At 36.7% G+C, this 18,655-nt stretch overlaps 1 protein-coding gene across 4 annotated transcripts in view; it reads left to right on the forward strand.

Annotated features, from left to right (window-relative positions):
- The window catches only part of LOC306850277 (disheveled-associated activator of morphogenesis 1-like), a 46,225-nt gene that overhangs the window by 14,555 nt on the left and 13,015 nt on the right, over window positions 1-18,655 (forward strand). For all 4 annotated transcript variants that reach the window (XM_079385824.1, XM_079385826.1, XM_079385825.1 and 1 more), the window contains exons 2-13: window positions 7,000-7,233; window positions 9,749-9,838; window positions 13,260-13,331; window positions 13,676-13,770; window positions 14,668-15,001; window positions 15,244-15,354; window positions 15,441-15,544; window positions 15,634-15,700; window positions 15,782-15,899; window positions 16,560-16,698; window positions 17,644-17,702; window positions 17,895-18,082. In XM_079385824.1, coding sequence (XP_079241950.1) covers window positions 7,048-7,233; window positions 9,749-9,838; window positions 13,260-13,331; window positions 13,676-13,770; window positions 14,668-15,001; window positions 15,244-15,354; window positions 15,441-15,544; window positions 15,634-15,700; window positions 15,782-15,899; window positions 16,560-16,698; window positions 17,644-17,702; window positions 17,895-18,082 — 1,563 coding nt within the window. In that variant the 5' untranslated portion in view covers window positions 7,000-7,047. The remainder of the gene's footprint in view (window positions 1-6,999; window positions 7,234-9,748; window positions 9,839-13,259; window positions 13,332-13,675; window positions 13,771-14,667; window positions 15,002-15,243; window positions 15,355-15,440; window positions 15,545-15,633; window positions 15,701-15,781; window positions 15,900-16,559; window positions 16,699-17,643; window positions 17,703-17,894; window positions 18,083-18,655) is intronic.

The raw sequence follows: 18,655 nt of genomic DNA on the forward strand, positions 1-18,655 counted from the left end.
AAAATATGATTTCTTACAGTTTTAAAAAATGCTGGGTAAAAACATCCCAGCAGTGGGTGAAATATGGACAAACACAGTGAACGGGTTGTTTTGACCCAGCGGTTAATTTTTAACCCAACCTTTTGAGTAGTTTTATTAAAAGGGACCTATTATGCCCCTTTTTACAAGATGTAAAATAAGTCTCTGATGTTCCCAGAGCCTATATGGGAAGTGTTAGCTTAAAATACCCCACAGATAAATTTTTATAGCTTGCTAAACATTGCCACTTTTAGGGTGTGAGCCAAAATGCGCTGATTTTGAGTATGTTGCTTTAAATGCAAATGATCTATTGCTCTTGGAGAAGAGGGCGGAGCTTCAAGAGCTCAAGCTCCTACATTAGCAGTGCTAGCCTTTACAAATAAACATTCCACTAGTAGTACAAGACTTTTATCTTTACAGAAAACATACTCTGTTTGGCGAGACTGTTAATGAAAGCGATTACAACTCTTTAGTTTGAGCACACAAAGCTGAAACAGGCACACTTGTCTTTCCATGTACTGTATTTGAAGAATGCACATATTTAATAATCATTAGCATACTTTGCTTGCAAGATATGCATGTCAGATTTGTTCATTCCATTGGCGATTGACCGATAAGCAAATAGTGATTCTGTCTTCACGTTCAGCTGTTTGCAGTTAAAACCAACAACACATTTTGTCGACAACTGAAGACAAAGCGCTCTGTGAATTGAAACGGTGGAAGTGTTCATGACCACAATTAACCAATATTTTGTGCAAGACTGGCAAAAATTTTAGTTGCTTCTTTTAGTTTATTTCTCCTAAGATCTGTATGTGGATTGAGGATAATAAGAACTTTCATTTTACAGCTCTTTAAGGCAAATCAAACCCTTCTGTCAGAGCGTATAAAAACAATTAACATCCTGCCAGTGTTCAAGTTCTAGTCACCAGATGTCCTGATTTGAATGACTGTTGGTATATAAGCCGCATGTGTAGTACTCCTGAAAAGAAGTTTATAAAGATGATTAAAGAAAAATGAAAAAGAGAGCGCTGCAGTGATGGCTTCTTTGATGGGGTATTTACTCTGAATGAAGCACATCATGGGCACGCCACCTACTGAAACGTGCAATGACGTCAAGATGCAGGTATGCCAAGTGAAAATAATGAATTCAATAAATGCACATAACACCTTTTAAAAACAAATAGGAAATTAAACACTATTTAGCAATATTAACAATATTAACAATTCTATAAAATGTATGTATGCATAAACTTAACTGGTATTCGCATATTCAGTATATCACATATGCAGCTCTACAGATGCTCACAACATGCCAACATGCTTTTCAGAGAAACAGAAAATGTACATTGGCCCCAAAAGGTCACTTTTGAACAGTGAAATCAGATTTAAAATGTCTGAATGTCATTGCATCAGATATCAAGGTAGTGTCAAACCAAGTGGCATCTACAAACAAATGCTGCTAGAGCTTTCCGTAGAAGTAACATCGCTTTTCAAAGTCATTTGCGATTAACTTTTAACCAAATGGTCTCAAGGTGATTTATAGCAAGTGTATAAAGTCAGATTATATATGGATGTTTGACCAAGCAGAATGTGTCCAAATAATTTCATCTTAATTTTGAACATTTATGTATTGTTTAATTAAAATATATTTTCACAAACTTCTTTTTGTGAAGTGTTTTGTATGAAAAGTATACTATTTGTATTTAAAACAAATGCTATATGCAAAGACATTTACATATTTTTAAGTGTGGCTTATTACATTTACATATTTAAAGTGTGGCTAATGTGTTCAGATATTTTTTTATCATGTTTGTTCTCAACTTTAATTCTTGAAGCCATTAATTTGATATGTGCTGAAGTGTAAACGTGCTTCAATGTATTTCCATAATGCACTGACTCATGATCCAGCATGAAAGGTGAATCACTTCCCGGCGCAGGATCAATAACACCGTTCATAAAGATTGAACTTTGCTTGCATAAAGAGGCCTGGCTACCTGGGTGGAGCACGGTGAGACGTGGGCTGGGCTCTTGTGGATTAACTCCACTGGTGTATGACACAGAGAGGTATTTCATAAGACAAGAGTGTTATGGAGGCATTTTCATGCCAGTTGCTGCACAGACATGCACATTACCTGAGATTTACCTTCCTTCAGGTGTTCCCTCCCACTTTTCCTCAATGTGCTTGTTGCCAGTATTCCCTTTTATACTCCGTATACACTTATAACCCTTGCGTGCATGTTTTTTGTAGCAAAATATCAGTCTTGTCATGGGTAAACCTTGATTTTAGTCTCCTGGGACTGACCTTTTAATAGAGACCGTACAAGGTTTGCAGAATTTGATACCATTCCCCTCCAACAATTTATCTGAATTGCTTTGGAAGAGTAGTCTGGGAGTATCTGGACTAGTACTTAATGCTAGGAGTGTGTGTTAACTATTTTCAAGGACAGTGTTATTTTATTTTTTATATGCTATTATGGTTAGTATTTGTTAATATTTTAAATAAGCTTTTATTTTTATATTTTTAGTTTCATTTTAATTTTAGTGTAAGATTTTGCCATTTTATGTGCTTTTTTTTATTTCTACTGTATATAACGAAAATTTTATTTGTTTTAGCAATTTTAGTACTTCTACTTATATTAGTTAGTTGCCAAGTTTTTCATCTTTATATTTTATTTCAATTAACAAAAACATTTTATCATTGGTTTTAGTTGGAGTTAACAACAACAACACTCTCAAGGATGCATGTCAAATTAAATTGACTTGAACAAAGGCAGTGCTGTAGTGGTCAGAATTTGTTGAACATGCTTTTTTCAGTTAACAGACGTCCATTCAGAAAAGACAAGCTTATGCATAAACAAACTGGCTGTTTTATGTGTTTTACAAGCACAGCGAGACTCTTATTTCATTTGGGCTTTGGGAAAGATGTCATTGTTTATTAGGGATAAAATGTTAAGCTCAGTTCATAGCACATGTTTGCTTTCATTTAGGCTAGCTGCTGATTCTTTTACTATTTTAGTTGTAAATATTTGAGTCACCTGTCTCGGTACAGACTGTGGTATCCCATGAGCATATGAGCTGAAAGATGAGGAGCAGACTGTCGTTTTTTTATACGTTTGCACATTTGTTGGTTTTGTAGTAATAACTTTCCTGCGCTAGTCTTTTTAAAAGATGTTTACATTTCAGGGGTTTCCCAGGATGTAAAGATTATTTAACTCCCAGGCGATCCCAGTGCTTCGTTTGGACAAGATGTGGATTTGGATTACCCGTTTTTATTTTGACATTTGTCAGATAAGATCCTGCATTGTATGCGGTTTGAATAAAGGAGGAGAATATTTGCTTAGCGGTGTTTGTGGGTCAGATGGATCAGACCTTGTGAACAAGGACACCGATTAAAATGTTCCGCTTGTGAATGATTTACTGGCACACTGTGAACTTGCATTATTCACTTCACAAAAAAATCACAAAAAAATACAAAAATAAAGAGGAAATGTTACCTGTTTTAGTGAAATTCACTCGTCTGCTAAATGAATAAATGGTAAAGTTGCTGAGAACATCTTCATTCTCAAATCCTGCTTTTATGCTACAAATTAAAAAAAGAGCAACCTACAACAAACCAAAATGCAGTTCATGTTGTCTTCTGTTCAAGTTAATCTAATAATAGACGTGGAATCCATTCTTATGGTGTGAAGTGTGTGGTCTCTGCCCATTGATCGTTGGACCAACTAGCCAGGCCGGAGCTATTTTCACACCATGATATAAACCCAGTGGTGAGAAAATTCCCAGCCTTGCTCAGGAGAACAGCTGTGTCTGCTCTGCTGGGTTATCGCTGCTAAATACGTGAGAATCGAGATTCTCTTCCGCGTTGGGAAAAAAATCACACAAGGCCGTGTTAGTGTGAACATTTGGATTGTTGACATGGCCGAGTGAATCATTCGTTTCAGAAAAAACACAGAAGAGTTTCCTCTGCAATTTTGCTTTCTCTTTGTCTTCCTTCTGTTTCCTTCCTTCCTTTCTTTTTTCTCTTTCTCATCTGGATGTGAGTCATAGTTCTACCTTTGAATTTAGTTTGAACTAAAGTTTACTTTCCTTCATAAAAGAGTTGAAGATTAACTAAACTAAAAGTTGCATCCATACTAATTTAACTACATTTTTTGGTAGTGTGACAGTCTCTCAGATGTTTTCTGCTGTAGATTTACCGGTATCTAGCCGCATTTTTTATCAAATGTGGTATAGATAGTGTAACAAAATGCTGACAAAACCCCATATCCTAATGAGAAAATAATTTCTTGATTTCAAAGTATTGGAAGGCTCGTTTGATTTTTAGCAAATAATTCTGAAGATTCCTCTTAAAGAACCAGTTCAACAGAAATGATTCACTGATTCAATTGAATTATCAAAGTGTTCACAGACTCCTTGTGACATTTGTAAATAAGCATGCAGTTAAATACGCTTGCGTATTGTTAAATTCAGATCGATAAATTGTTTTTGCATTTAGTTTCTTTAGTTGTGTTTAATGTAAATTTGTTGAGTTTGTGTCATTTGGGTCATTTTTTTAAATCCATCCCTTCTTTATCCTCACAATTTCTGTCAATTCTCTATCGTCTTCTGAATAAAATAGACAAAAGTCTCCAAAAATGACATAATATTTTGATTCTGATGTTTGTACAAGTACAAAGTAAACGAAGTGTAACTTTACATTTTCAGCATTTTCTTTTCTCAGACGAGCTGCAGACAAACATTCAGAGGTCAGATCATGTTGAGCATCACTGTTTAAGTGTGTGTTTGGGTATGATGGCACTATAAACCTGCTCTGCAGGGTCAAGTACACTGAACAGATTTTACACAAACACTCGTACTATAAACTCCAGCTTAATCCTCAAGCCATTGAAACCTTTACCGTCCCTGTTCTTCTAAAGGGAAACATCTGGTCACTTTGAGCGTCTGGGTCTGATCGTAAATTCAGAGTGAAGTTTATGTTTGACTTCTTCGGGGTCGTGATGGGCTTAGCACTGGAGCTCAGGCTGGTGTACTCATTAAAACAGAACTGGATGAAGATAAAGTTGGGCATGCTAACTTTCTTCGTTATTCCTAATATGGAGAAAGGGGAGATGATCACGGTTTAGTCTTTTGAGAGGTCAGGGCCAGTTCCATTGTGTGAGATCTGAGGATAAAGACTATAGACAGACATATCTGTATGTGTGTGTGTGTCTTTTGTTTTATGAAATCTGGGACATCTGGGGAAGCAGATCAAACAAAGTGATGTTGTGGCTGAGGCAGACGCTTTTATTATGAAGAGAAACAGATTACAAGGACAGTCCTTTGGAATAATCTGGGGGGGGGGGGGGGTTTCTCGCAAAAAATGTAGTTAGCATTTGCTCACACTTATGTTGTTGCACAATGTTTTGAAAAAGTTAATTCAGTCCAGAAAGGATATTAAAAAACACCATAAAGGTGGTTCATGCACTATATGTCAAGCCTTCTTATGACATACAATAGCTTTGTGTGAAGAACATACCATATATCTTGTGCAGAAGCTCAAATTTTACACTTCGTCTGTTCTTCATAGCTATCATGTGGCTTTAGAAGACCTACAGTGCTGCATTACCTTTATGGTGCTTTTTGTAGCATCTCGTGCCTTCATTAATTTGGTTTCACTGCATGTAAAGGAACTGTTTGAGCATTTGTTACTTTCTTCTTTCACATTGGTTATAGCTCATGGATTGGCCTTTTTGGTGTTTAAACCAACAACCCTTTGGTTCCCATCCTAGATCTGTTCCTACTACACCACCACACTTTGGTTTTTGTGTTTGAGTAAAAAGAAAAGTTCATCAGATTCTGATATTAGATTTTACTAATTTTGTTGCTTTAGCAGTATGGCTTAGTCCTTGTGAAGAGCATCTCTGTTTTTCCACTATTAAAATGCAATATTCCTTTGCAGTTGCCTTTCACTTATAGATACAGATCCACTAAAATATTGAATGATATTACTCGTAATGCACATTGCAAACAAGGTTTTGTTTTCTCTATGTAAAGTGATTCACATATAAACGAACCTAATAGTGTAATGTGATAGCTCGTTGCTTTTATGGCTGTTTTATGTCTGCATGACGATTTGCATGTTGAATCATGCCGTTGTGTATTGCTGGAGTTTATGAGGCTTATGAGTGTTGTAATGGGTTATAAGATCATACAGTGCTGGCATTATGAGTCTTACTGCACAAACACACATTGATAATCCCCCTTCTCATTTGGCGATTCACATTTTTTGAGAATAATTTTTTTATCCTTACTAAGGCTGCAGTTATTTGAAATATACATTAAAAACAATAATGTTGTGAAATTTTACTATAGTTTAAAATGACCTTTTTCTAAATATATTGTATTTTGTAAAATGTATTTTATTCCTGTGATGGCAAACCTGAATTTTCAGTAGGAATTATTCTTTAGTGTCACTAAAGAGTACATTTTATTTTATTTTTTATTTTTTTGTAACAGTGTAAAAGTTTTTACTGTTGTTTTTTTAAATCAATGTAATGCATCCTTGCTGGATAAAGGTTTTTATTTCTTTAAAAAAATAGTGAACCCAAACTTATGAGTGCTAGTGTAACTGTGCAAATCAAAACCTTGATTGTGATTGATTTCTGGGAGATTCTGTGCACCAGTACAGATACTTTGCATATTGCTACTGGTCTTCAGTGGGAGGTCCATTGTAACCTGTTAGTCAGGAGTGTACTTAATACATTAACATTTTAGTTTGAATACATCACGCATCTCATGTGAAATATGGCTGCACATAGCCCTGGGTGGTGGTATGATTTTCAGTTGTGTTGTCTTGTTGTTTTGCATTGAGCTCTGTCCCAGCATAGCCACCCACATTTTCACTGAACTAAGAAATGATTAACAGTGTGTAATTTTTTTATTTTTATTTGTAGCTTCTATGTCACCCATACTAATCGTCTCTTTTTGTTTTCTCTTGCACAGGGGGTCGTAGCTAAAGCGAGACTCATTTGACTGGCTGGGCCTCTGGCTATGATGGCCCCACGTAAGCGAGGAGGGCGGGGCCTGTCATTTCTCTGTTGCTGTCTAAAGAAGAGCGACCATCCCGAGATCACCTACCGCCTCCGCCATGACAGCAACTTCACATTGCCAACCATGGAGCCCTCCCTGCCCATGCCCCCCACTGAGGAACTGCATGCCATGTTCACTGAACTGGTGGTATGTGTTGTACCGTGACCTCCATACTCTTTCTTTTGTTTTCCTTTTTTTGTTTTATTTATTTCCCAAACTCTTAACTGGAAGTATGGATGGGTAGGTAGATGGATGGGGTAGATACTGTAGCTATATGACTGAATGAGCAGGTAGATGATGGATGGATAGTAGATAGACTGATATGTAGATGAAAGTGTAGGTAATTGGACGCATGAATAGATTGTGCATAGGTAGATGGTTAGACGGATGGATGGATGGGTATGTAAATGGTTAGATGGATAGATGAATACATAGATGGATGAATAGATAGGTAGGTAGATGGATGGGTAGGTATATAAATGGATGGTTGGGTATGTAGATGGTAAGAAGGATGGATGATAAATGGATGAATAGATGGATGGTAGGTATATAAATGGGTGTGTGGATGGATAGAAGGGTGGATGGTAGGGGGATGAATGGATGGATGGATATTCAGGTAGAGGAATAGATGGCTGAGTGGGCAGACGGACAGATGGATGGAAGGTTAGGTTGATAGGTAGGTGGGTGGATGCATGGGTATATAGAGCACTCATCGTAGTCTAATTTTCTTTTGGTTTATGTATTTTATTCAACTTTCTAGTTGCTGTAAAAGGAATAGTTGTTTCAACTTAAAAATTACAAGTGTTTTAAGTTGTCAACTCAAATATCCAATATCTTAGTACAACTTAACATTTCAAGTTGACTAAACTTAAAATTAAGGCAACACATACACTTTCTTTAAGTTGAAACAACCGTTTTTTTTTGTTACAGTGTAGATCTTTGGACACAAGCTACTTTGAAAGTCAAATCTGGTCTTTGGTTTTGTCAAACATTATATTGGCAGGCATGTTAAGGATAACTTATTAAAACAACACTTGTCTTTGTATCCTGTGAGTTTTCACCATTGCATTTTTTGCTAGGACAGAACATACAGAGTTCGTAAGCACGCAAGCCCACATGGCCAAAAATCACAAATGGAGCCTGTTAAGTGGGTTCATTCACAATAATCCCATCGGAATAGTTAGAAAAATGCTTGTTCTTCAGTTGAGCACTGCTTTGCTCTACCATTCCTCCATTTGTGGAGGGAATCAGTGCTTGTCTTGGACTCTGTAATAAGGGGAATCCAAGCATTCTCTGCTAATGGTCCAGTAAAGAGCGTTAGACAATGCATGTTCCCTCATTAGCTCTGCAGACTCCATTGAGTAGGAGAACGTCTGTATGTCTCATGCCCACCAGCGCGTGACCAGCAGGCATTAGGCACAGATGGGCTCATGGATGACTTGCATGCGCCAGACTCCGTCCCAAACGCAGCCTGTCCCCTGCCGAGTCTTTGAGGACTCACAGTGAGCTACAACCGAGACATCAATCAGTGTCATGTTGACTTGATTTAACAGGAAAATGCTTCTAGCAGGCTTTTGATCGTGTCGATTTGAGGTGAGAAAGCAGTCCTAATCATGAAGTTGAAAGATAGCTGCTTCCATCTAAATGGCTTTTAGTGAGTGTGAGGGATAGCAGAACAAAATATCAGGTTCAGGTTTTTCCTGCAGAGACATAAAGAGGGAGAAACTATGAGAGAACAGTCTGGACAAGATCAGATTTTGACCTGCCTGCTTCTGCAATAGATGTGGTGTCTGGATGTGATGTTCTCTCTATGGAATCTCTGCTCAAATATACATGATTACTTAAGAGTTGGATTATACGATTTTCCTGTATTTTTCATTCTTTTTATCCTCATTATTTCCTTATGCAGCCTGTTAAAGTGGTCTCGGGACCTGCTCATTGTATGTGTCTCTCACATGATGTTAATTAACTTGTGCCCGAACATCTGGACTGAATATGACCAACTCAGGCCAGAACTGCATCATGGGAATGCACGGAGGTCACAGGAGTGTACAGGCATTAATTGATGGTTTACATGACTATATCTTTTCTTTGCCGTGAGGAAACAAGGACTCTCTATCTCACACAGAACTGTGGGAAATTAACCCCCGCTTGAGGGTCAGTGATATCCAGAGGCTGATGTCAGAATTAAAGTCATGTTGGTTTTGTCAGGCCTTATAACTGACTGAATCGGATATTGTTATATATATTATTATATATTATATATTTTCTTTTGCGCAGTCAATGCAGTTCATTCATTCATTTTTCTCTGTCTATCTGTCTATCGTTCTGTCTGAAAAAAATTGTTCTATCTAAAAAATTGTGCAATTATAGTTTGTGAGGATTTGATTAATTATGTATTTATTTAATACCTTTATATATAAATATATTTGCAAAAGTATAATACATATTCATTACCACTATATTATATTATATATTATATTTATTATATTATAATGTTAGTATTTATATTGTATTATTATTATTGTATTAGTATTATATTCCAAATAGCAACCTAAAGTGTCAAATTAAACTTTTTTTTTTTTTTGGGGTGGGTGGGGGTTTGGTGTTAAAATGGTAAAGAATGCATTATTTTAAAACCTCTCATCTCCTTCTCTCACAGGATGAGCTGGATCTCACAGAAAAACATAGAGAGGCCATGTTTGCCCTTCCTGCTGAGAAGAAATGGCAAATCTACTGTAGCAAGAAAAAGGTAAGTAATTGGCACTAGATGGGACTGGGCAGGGACTCCCATCACAGATGCCTTTTCCATTTTCTGAAAGACCTGAACGTATAGCCTGGCATTGACCTAAAACAACTCTGTTTCCTGCGGAGACATTTCATCTGGCATGACTGTGGAGTTTGAAACTGAACAGCTAAATGTATGAACAGTCGTACTGTACATCCAAAAAAGGACCTAATGTAAACGCTGCTGCTCAAGCACAGGTTTGGCTTTGGGACAGAGAAGTGGTGTTGAGTGCAAGGGTTTATTTTCACAGTACGTGTGATTTGGGTCTGAGGAGTGAGAGGTAACAGAACCCAGGCTGTCCTGACACACTCTGTAAACCCTCGTTTATAGGAGGCATTTACACCAGTGGAACTAAAGAGCAAACCACGCAGCAGTGGTCTGAGGTTTCTCTAAAGCTGCTGGAGTGTATGACCAGTTACCTGGTCACGACCCACCAGGGGAGCGCTCTACAGCTGCTGACCTATTGTCCTCTAAAACACTTAAAAAAATATTACTGTCAATCATGATGTTAGGAATGAACTTTATTCCCATTCATATATTAAAGCAAACATTTATGTTGATGTTCTGTGTGATGGATCAAGGCTTTGTAAGCTTATACAATGGTAGAGATGGAATTCAGTTCAAATTTTTATAGCTTATGTCTGGCTTAAAGGGATAGTTCACCTCAAAAATGTAATATTCTGGCATCATTTACTCACCCTCATGTCCCTCCAAACCTGTATGATTATATAGGGGACTATATAGGGGACTTTTTGTGAAATTGACGTGTTTCCATTAGCCGTATTTTCAATTTTCAATTTCAATTTGTGCAATTTAGGGGTGGTCAAGTTGGCTGAAAAACTCAATTCTAATTTTGTACTAAAATATTATCAAAAAACAAGACTATCTTTGAAAAAAGTGCATAATGTTTAAAATAATGTTTATAAATCATATATAATTGATTACGTTGCTTAAACAATTAGAAACAACAAGCATCATGTAAGTATGTATAGTTTAATACCGAAAACCAATCACAAAGAGTAGCCTACTTTTCTCATTTAAAAACGTGAGATGTAGTGGGATGCAGAAAAACCGCCATAGAGTCTCGAGACATGTTTTTTAAAAGTTGAACTTACATTAATTTTACATGGCGAGTGCAACGGTGATAGATGTCCCTCTAGAAAATCAGTTTTGATGTAAGCAACATCTTCTCTTCATTGATGTTCTCATTTTCCGCTATATTTTGAATGAGCAGCACCACATCCAGTGCGTTCAACTGGATGAACTAAAAAAAGCATTAAAATGCAACGACATCTACTTCATCATCGCATCTTGTGTGCCACATATAAGGCTGCCTGACGCACATGTAAAATTCGAATGCAGCGTTTTTGCATTCGAATGTAGATTTTTATTTTAAATTCGAGGAATATTCGAAATTCAAAATGTTTTTTTTTTTTTGACAGCCCTAGTGCAATTTGAGGAGTAATGGAAACGTCGCTACTGCCAAATCATATTTTTAATGCAACAAATAAATAGTAAAAAAATGTTTTACTAAGTTTCATATACTTCTATGGAATCCAGTTTCAACCACAGAATAAAAAAAGGTAATTGCGACTTATTTCACTATTCTCTTTTCTCACAGTTGTGAGATTCTCTCACAATTTTGCCTTTGCGAGATATGAACTCACAATTCTGACTTTCTCATAATTTTGACTTTTTTTACTTGCAATTCAAAGTGTATCTCACAATTCAAACTTTTTTCTCAGATTTGACTTTCGCAGTTTTAAGCTTACAACTTACATAACTTACAATTGTGAGTGTATAATTCGAAATTGTGAGATATAAACTCACAAATCAGAGAAAAATGTTCACTCAAGTTTATAACATTTTATAACTATAAATTTTGAGTTATAAATTCAAAGTTCGGAGAAGAAAAGTCCTAATTTTGTGAGATCTATTTTGTGAAAGAAAAAGTCAGATTTGTGAGATAAAGTGGCAATTTCCTTTTTTGTTCCATGGTGGAAACAAACTTCCATAACTTTCACTGTATTTTATTTTATTATTTTTATTTGATTTTATTTTACACCCAACCTGTCTCAGAAAAACGAGTATGCTGCATTATCCCAGCTCCATAAAACACTGAATGCAGCGTGTCAGCCAACTACACCTGCGAGGCCTGAATCAAATCTCCTCCCAGTGGAGTTTTGGGGTCTGAGCAACATGTGGAACCAGCACCGTGCAATATAATGAGTGCTAAAACTACCGTCAAGATGTTGAGGCCAAAGTACATGTGAATGTCTGGTATGAAGTATTTGTGTTCATAATAACCATAATGAGATCTTTCTCACCTTGCGTTTTGGTTTGAAGCTATATTTTTTTATTAATCTTTAAACCCCTATGGTCCAAAATAGTTTAGTTAAATTGTATAATTGCAGACTGTGGTTATAAAACAATGGGTGGACTTGTTAAATAAGATTCCTGGAAGCTTGTCGGCTCATGTGGTGCGTGAAACCCCCCAAAACAACCCCAATTCCCAATTTCAGACTTACCCTGGCCAGCACAAGTCAATCTTAGCCTGAAAGAGCAAGCAGCTGCTATATTATAGACACTTGAGCATAGCACAAAACACTGTGGTATTGTTTCCCAACCCCAGGCTTTGTATTAAAAGCTTTAAAGAATCAGTTACTCTGGGAAAAGGCATGTTTTGGACTGAATTGTAGCCTTTTAACACTCTGCCAGTGTTTAACTCAACATTAGGAGTTGAGTAGTGCCGAAGCTCAGTGCCTTGTGTCTGTTTTCAGGTAACAAGAAGCATCTCAAGCAAGGTGTCAGCTGTGGACACACACATAAAACATATCAGTTCACAAGCGCTTTTGGATTGTTGGATGCGATTTTGTGGGAATTGCAGTGGTTAGATAAGCTAAGTTCTCACACATTGCGGCTGTGGAAGTACTTGAGAACCTGGCAGTACAAAGAGATCTGTTGGTGTGGAGGACAGGACAGTGACGTTTGTGTGTCAGACGCTTGCAGTTTTAAATCAGAATTCTCCCAATTAACTTTCTTGTTGTGAATGATTCATCTCCCTGTTATTCTAATTAAAAAATGGGTCTTAATCTTTTGTAAACCCTTCTTATTTTTTAATTCCTCCACTTCAACATCCACTCGCATATCGATCGATCGATCGTTCATTCGTTCTATCTATCTATCGTTCTATCTATCTATATATATATATATATATATATATATATATATATATATATATATATATATATATATATAGATATAGATTTATAGATATAGATTTACATTTACATATTTTAAAGTTGAACATTTCTATCTATGATTAGATAAATGTGTGTTTATATGATTTCAGTATCCAGGCTAAACTTTAGTATTTTTTTTATAGGAACAGGAAGAGAATAAGGGGGCGACCAGCTGGCCTGAATTCTACATCGATCAGATCAATTCTATGGCCGCTGTAAGTATGACCAAACAGTAAATAATGAACACTTCCCTGACCACACTCATTTCCGTCTATGTTGCCCTTAAGGACGTTGTTGGGGGGATGTAGGTGTTTATCGAGTGGTAAACAGCTATAAATATTTCATAGGGAAAAGAGTGCTGATCCTCAGATAAATGGTGAAACTATAAATTCATTCACATGTTATAGCACACTTTTCCTTTTGTATTACAGTTAAAACTTTTTTTGTGGTGATATTTTTTTTTTCAGTTTATATGCAGTTAGGTAATTTAACAAAACTCTTACCTGGCAAACTTTGGACAGTCCATTAAATATTTACCTCTGTTAAATATCACCACCAGAGGAAATCCCTGCTGGCCCTAGAGAAGGAGGATGAGGAGGAGAGGAATAAGACCATAGAGAGCTTGAAAACTGCTCTCCGCACACAGCCTATGAGGTACTGCCTTTAACACACACACACACAAATACACACACTCTATGGGTCATTCCATGACAGTATAATTATTTTTAATTACTCTTATTAAGCACATTGCCTTACACATGGAGCATCTCTTTTTCACTAAGTGCTTCATTAAATTGCATTAAGTGCATACTTTGCGTGCATGCTTTGTTTTTGCAGAGTATTAGATCTATTGCTCTATTCCTCTTGTGCTGAGACTGATTTGTTTATGCTCTTTGCATAATAATATGAAGTGTGTCTCACAAAAAATTCTGATATCACACCAAAGTCAGTAGGAAAAAAAAATCTAAAAACATTAATTTTCATTAATAGTCATTCATTTCTTTGTTTCTTCATTATTCAGTTATCTTTTTCCTTTCTTTTTCTTCAGTTTTTTTTTTATTTTGCACAAAATATTCAATTATCTTCTGGTGTTTCTGGTGATTAGCATATTTGTATGAAAATGCTTCAGCACTACAAATGTAAAATATTTGTCATTTCAATAGTAAAATTGAAATTTGAAATTTAAAAGAAGCTTGTACAAAAGGTGTTAATTTTGGACAACTTTTCAGCCTATTTTATTGAATTATTTAGATTAATTCCAAGTTTAGTAAAATGACATGTGCTTTTAAAGGCACCGTGACAGCTGCTAAAATTATTAAGAATTTGTATCGCTGTCCCCAAGAGACCAATTACAGGGTCAGCGACTTAATTTTGCTTGACCCTCCATCATGGTGGTAAAGGCCTCAGCAACATTTCTCATGCAACCGTCTCTGAAGCTACAGCAGAAATTGCTCTTAAAATTCAGGGCATTAAGTTAAAATTTTCCATGCGTCATAATGAGTCATAATGTGTTTTCATCTGCTTGGCCTGACCTCTGTGGTGCTCCTCTAGGTTTGTGACGCGCTTTATAGACCTCGATGGACTGACCTGCATCTTGAACTTCCTGAAAACGATGGACTACGAGACCACTGAATCTCAGATCCATACCTCGCTGATCGGCTGCATTAAAGCCCTGATGAACAACTCTCAGGGACGTGCCCATGTGCTCGCACATTCAGAAAGCATCAACATCATCGCTCAGAGCTTGGCCACCGAGAACATCAAGACCAAAGTGGCCGTTCTGGAGATCATGGGTGCTGTTTGCTTGGTGCCCGGAGGACACAAGAAAATCCTGGAAGCCATGTTGCACTATCAAAAGTTCGCCTGCGAAAGGACGCGATTTCAGGTGGGTGGAAAATTCGAGACTTGGTGGTTTCCTTCACTGGGCCTCATTCTTTAAACATAAATCATTCATAAAACCAGTTGTTCATAAATTGTTCCTTTGAAATGAATGCAACGATTTACACAGAAATTCGTTCTGCTTTTGTTTCACAAATAAGGCCATTGAGACTTATAAATGAAATATTAAGAGGTCTTTTGCCTTTGTTGTTCTCATTCTTTCTCCCCATCTTCTCGGTTTTCACACAGACCCTTCTAAATGACTTGGACAAGAGTACGGGCCACTACAGAGATGAGGTGAACCTCAAGACGGCAATCATGTCCTTCATCAACGCGGTCCTCAGTCAAGGAGCAGGGGAGGTAAGCGCTACTTTCTCTACATCTGCATCTCATTAGATTCAAATCATCCAAGAGTTTCTCCATGACTTCCAACATTTCATTTACAGACCAGTTTGGAGTTCAGAATTCATTTGCGGTATGAATTTCTAATGCTGGGCATCCAACCAGTGATTGATAAATTACGGTCCCATGAAAACTCCACGTTAGATCGGTAAGTGCTGTATTTTGAGACACATCATCCTCAAGTACTTGGCTGGATTTTGTTGAGCTTAACATGCAGTCGTTTTTTTTACTCTTCAGGCATTTGGAGTTCTTTGAGATGCTACGAAATGAAGATGAATTAGCTCTCGCTAAGCGGTTTGAAAATGTATGCTTGCTGTTTTAATTTGCCTGTAAATACAGGTGCTTTTTTTCAATATTAATTTCATTGTCTCTTTGTTTGGGTCAGGTTCATATAGACACTAAAAGTGCTACTCAGGTGTTTGACCTTATCCGGAAGAGGATAAACCACACGGACGCCTTCCCACACTTTATGTCCGTCTTACAGCACTGTCTTCATATGCCTTGTGAGTGATGTCACTTCCCTTGACCCCTCCATAACAGTGTAAACAAACAGACATCATATTACCGCATCGTAACTACTGCCACTAAAGAATACAAAATAATTCCATGGTATATAGTTTTGAACATGGCCCTATAGTAATACTATGTGTTTTGGACTTGGACAATGTTTTTTTTTTTTAATGAAAAAGTAATATTCAAATTTTTAGTTAGCATTAAATTTCATTGTACATTACCATTCAAAAGTTTGGGGTTAGTAAGAATTTTTTTTTATTATTATTGTTTTTTTTTAATGAATTTTATACTATTATTCAGCAGGAATGCATTAAATTGATGAGAGTAAAGACATTTATACAAAAGATTAATATTTTTTTCTGTTCATTAAAGAATCCTGAAAAAAAATCTGTTTCCACAAAGATATTAAGCAGCAGAACTGTTTTCAGCATTGATAAAAATAAGAAATATTTTTGAGCACCAAATCAGCACATTAGAATGATTTCTGAAGTATCATGTGACACTAAAATTCAGCTTTGATATCACAAGAATAAATTGCATTTTAAAATTTAATAAAATAGAAGTTAGTTATTTTATATTGTAATAATATTTCACAATACTGCAGTTTTTACGGTATTTTTGATCAAATAATTGCTCTTCTCTTTGCTCAGATAAAAGAAATGGAAATACTGTGCAGTATTGGCTCCTCCTCGACCGAATTGTCCAGCAGATTGTCCTACAGAATGACAAGGGTCACGACCCCGATGTGGCTCCCCTTGAGAACTTCGACGTGAAGAACGTAGTTCGAATGTGAGTGAGAGATGTCTTTACATATAACAAAACTGTACTCTGGTGTCCTCATTATTTCTCATTTATTAATATCCTGAGTTTTTAATACTCTCCAAAACTGCCTGTCATATATTTTTTTGATTTAAGTAATTCAGCTCAGAAAAATATAATCCCAAATCCATAATCCAGACCCAAAGTCATTTTAAGCAAGTAACCATTCACCTGTATCTAATCACATTTTAGGAAAGCGCCAGACCTCAGATTTTGTTGCTTGATGTTTATAAACCAAGACCCATCCAGAATATATTTGAACAGGACAGTCGCAGAACTGTGTGTACAGACTGAAAGTTGCTTCCTTTTGGTGGTACAAGAGTTAAAATAAACACATTTTTGTGTCATCTTTCTGCATGGGATTAATTAGAAGTGAGACACAACTTCACTCTAGTTCAAACAAGTCGAAAGCTGAGAGACGGTCTGGGACAGTTTCAGTCAAATAAAAACAAATATGCAGAATGCATATGGAAAACATTTGGTGGTTTGATCAAATGTTACAGGGCTGAAGTTTGACTCTCATTTTAAGGGGCATCTCTGATCGCTAAACATTTCCCACCGAGGTTCCTTGGTTTCCTGCTGGTCCTATCCGACTAATATGAAGTCATCTTTGTGCTGTTTATGAGTTATGAATGGCAAGTTTTGTGGTTTAGGGACACATAGAAAGTGATAGTTCACCCAAAAATGAAAATTGTGAAAAAGGAAACTTTTGCTCTCTCGTGTTGAAAAAAAAAACACTGACTTTCTTGTGTGCAACACAAATGTCTCCTTTTGTCTTCTGCTGAAAAAAGAATATCATATGGGTTTGTAATGATATGAAGCTGAGTTAATGATGACAGGATTTTCATTTTTATGTGAACTATCGCTTTTACCATTCAGAAGTGCCCAATACTGTTCTCTTGTTTGCTTTTACAGGTTGGTAAATGAGAATGAGGTCAAACAATGGAAAGAGCAAGCGGAAAAAATGAGAAAAGGTACATGCCTCTTCTATGAGCCGAATATTGATTTAAGTGACTGTTTACCCTCAGGAGGCCTTGAGTGTGTTTACATGTGTCTTCATCTGCATGGGAATCAGCGATGACATTGCTGATGTTGTCAAATACTAAAGCGTTTGTGCATTTTGATTTCAACTTTTTTTCTTTGTTTTTCTCTGGCTTGAATCGTAGAACATAATGAACTTCAGCAGAAGCTGGAGAAGAAAGAAAGGGAGTGTGATGCAAAAGCCCAAGAGAAGGAAGAAATGATGCAAACTCTCAATAAGATGAAAGAGAAGCTGGAGAAGGAAAGCAGTGAACATAAGCTTGTTAAGCAGCAAGTTGCTGACCTTTCTGCCCGGCTACATGAGATGAGTAATGTATGTTACATATGCACAATGTGCCTCTTTCAAAACCCAGTGAATTGTTTTCTCTCTACAGCAACCTAACTGAAATGGAAACTCGTAAGAGTTTGAACTGGAACTAGCACTCGGCTCCTTGCCGATTAAAAAAACCTGCTTAAACCAGCCTACGATGGTTAGCTGGCCTGTTTTGGCTTCTAGTTAGGCTGATCTGGTGTGAAAGAAGACCAGATAATCCAGCTGAACCCTAGCTTGGCCAGTTTGGGGGATCAGACAATTTTAAACCAACTAAGACCAGAAAACCACTATAGGATGGTTTCCTTTTTGTTTATTTTTTTAAATTGGTGTGAAATAGTTGATTTCTAATTAGTTTGAACTGTTTTTTCATACATTTTCTTTCTGAATAAAATATAGTTGCGTATGTATACAGTATATATATCATATCCAGAATAATCATGGTAGTTCCAGTAGTGCTTGTTTGTTTGTGGCAGCATAACTGAAACAGCCTAGTGTCTAGACTAGAGTCTGGCAACGCTTTTTCAGCAGGGCCTAAAAATGCATTGTCAACAGGGTTTTGGATCAGACCGAAAT

The sequence above is a fragment of the Barbus barbus genome (genome assembly GCF_936440315.1).
Source record: "Barbus barbus genome assembly, chromosome: 30".
NCBI classification, from domain to species: Eukaryota; Metazoa; Chordata; class Actinopteri; order Cypriniformes; family Cyprinidae; genus Barbus; species Barbus barbus.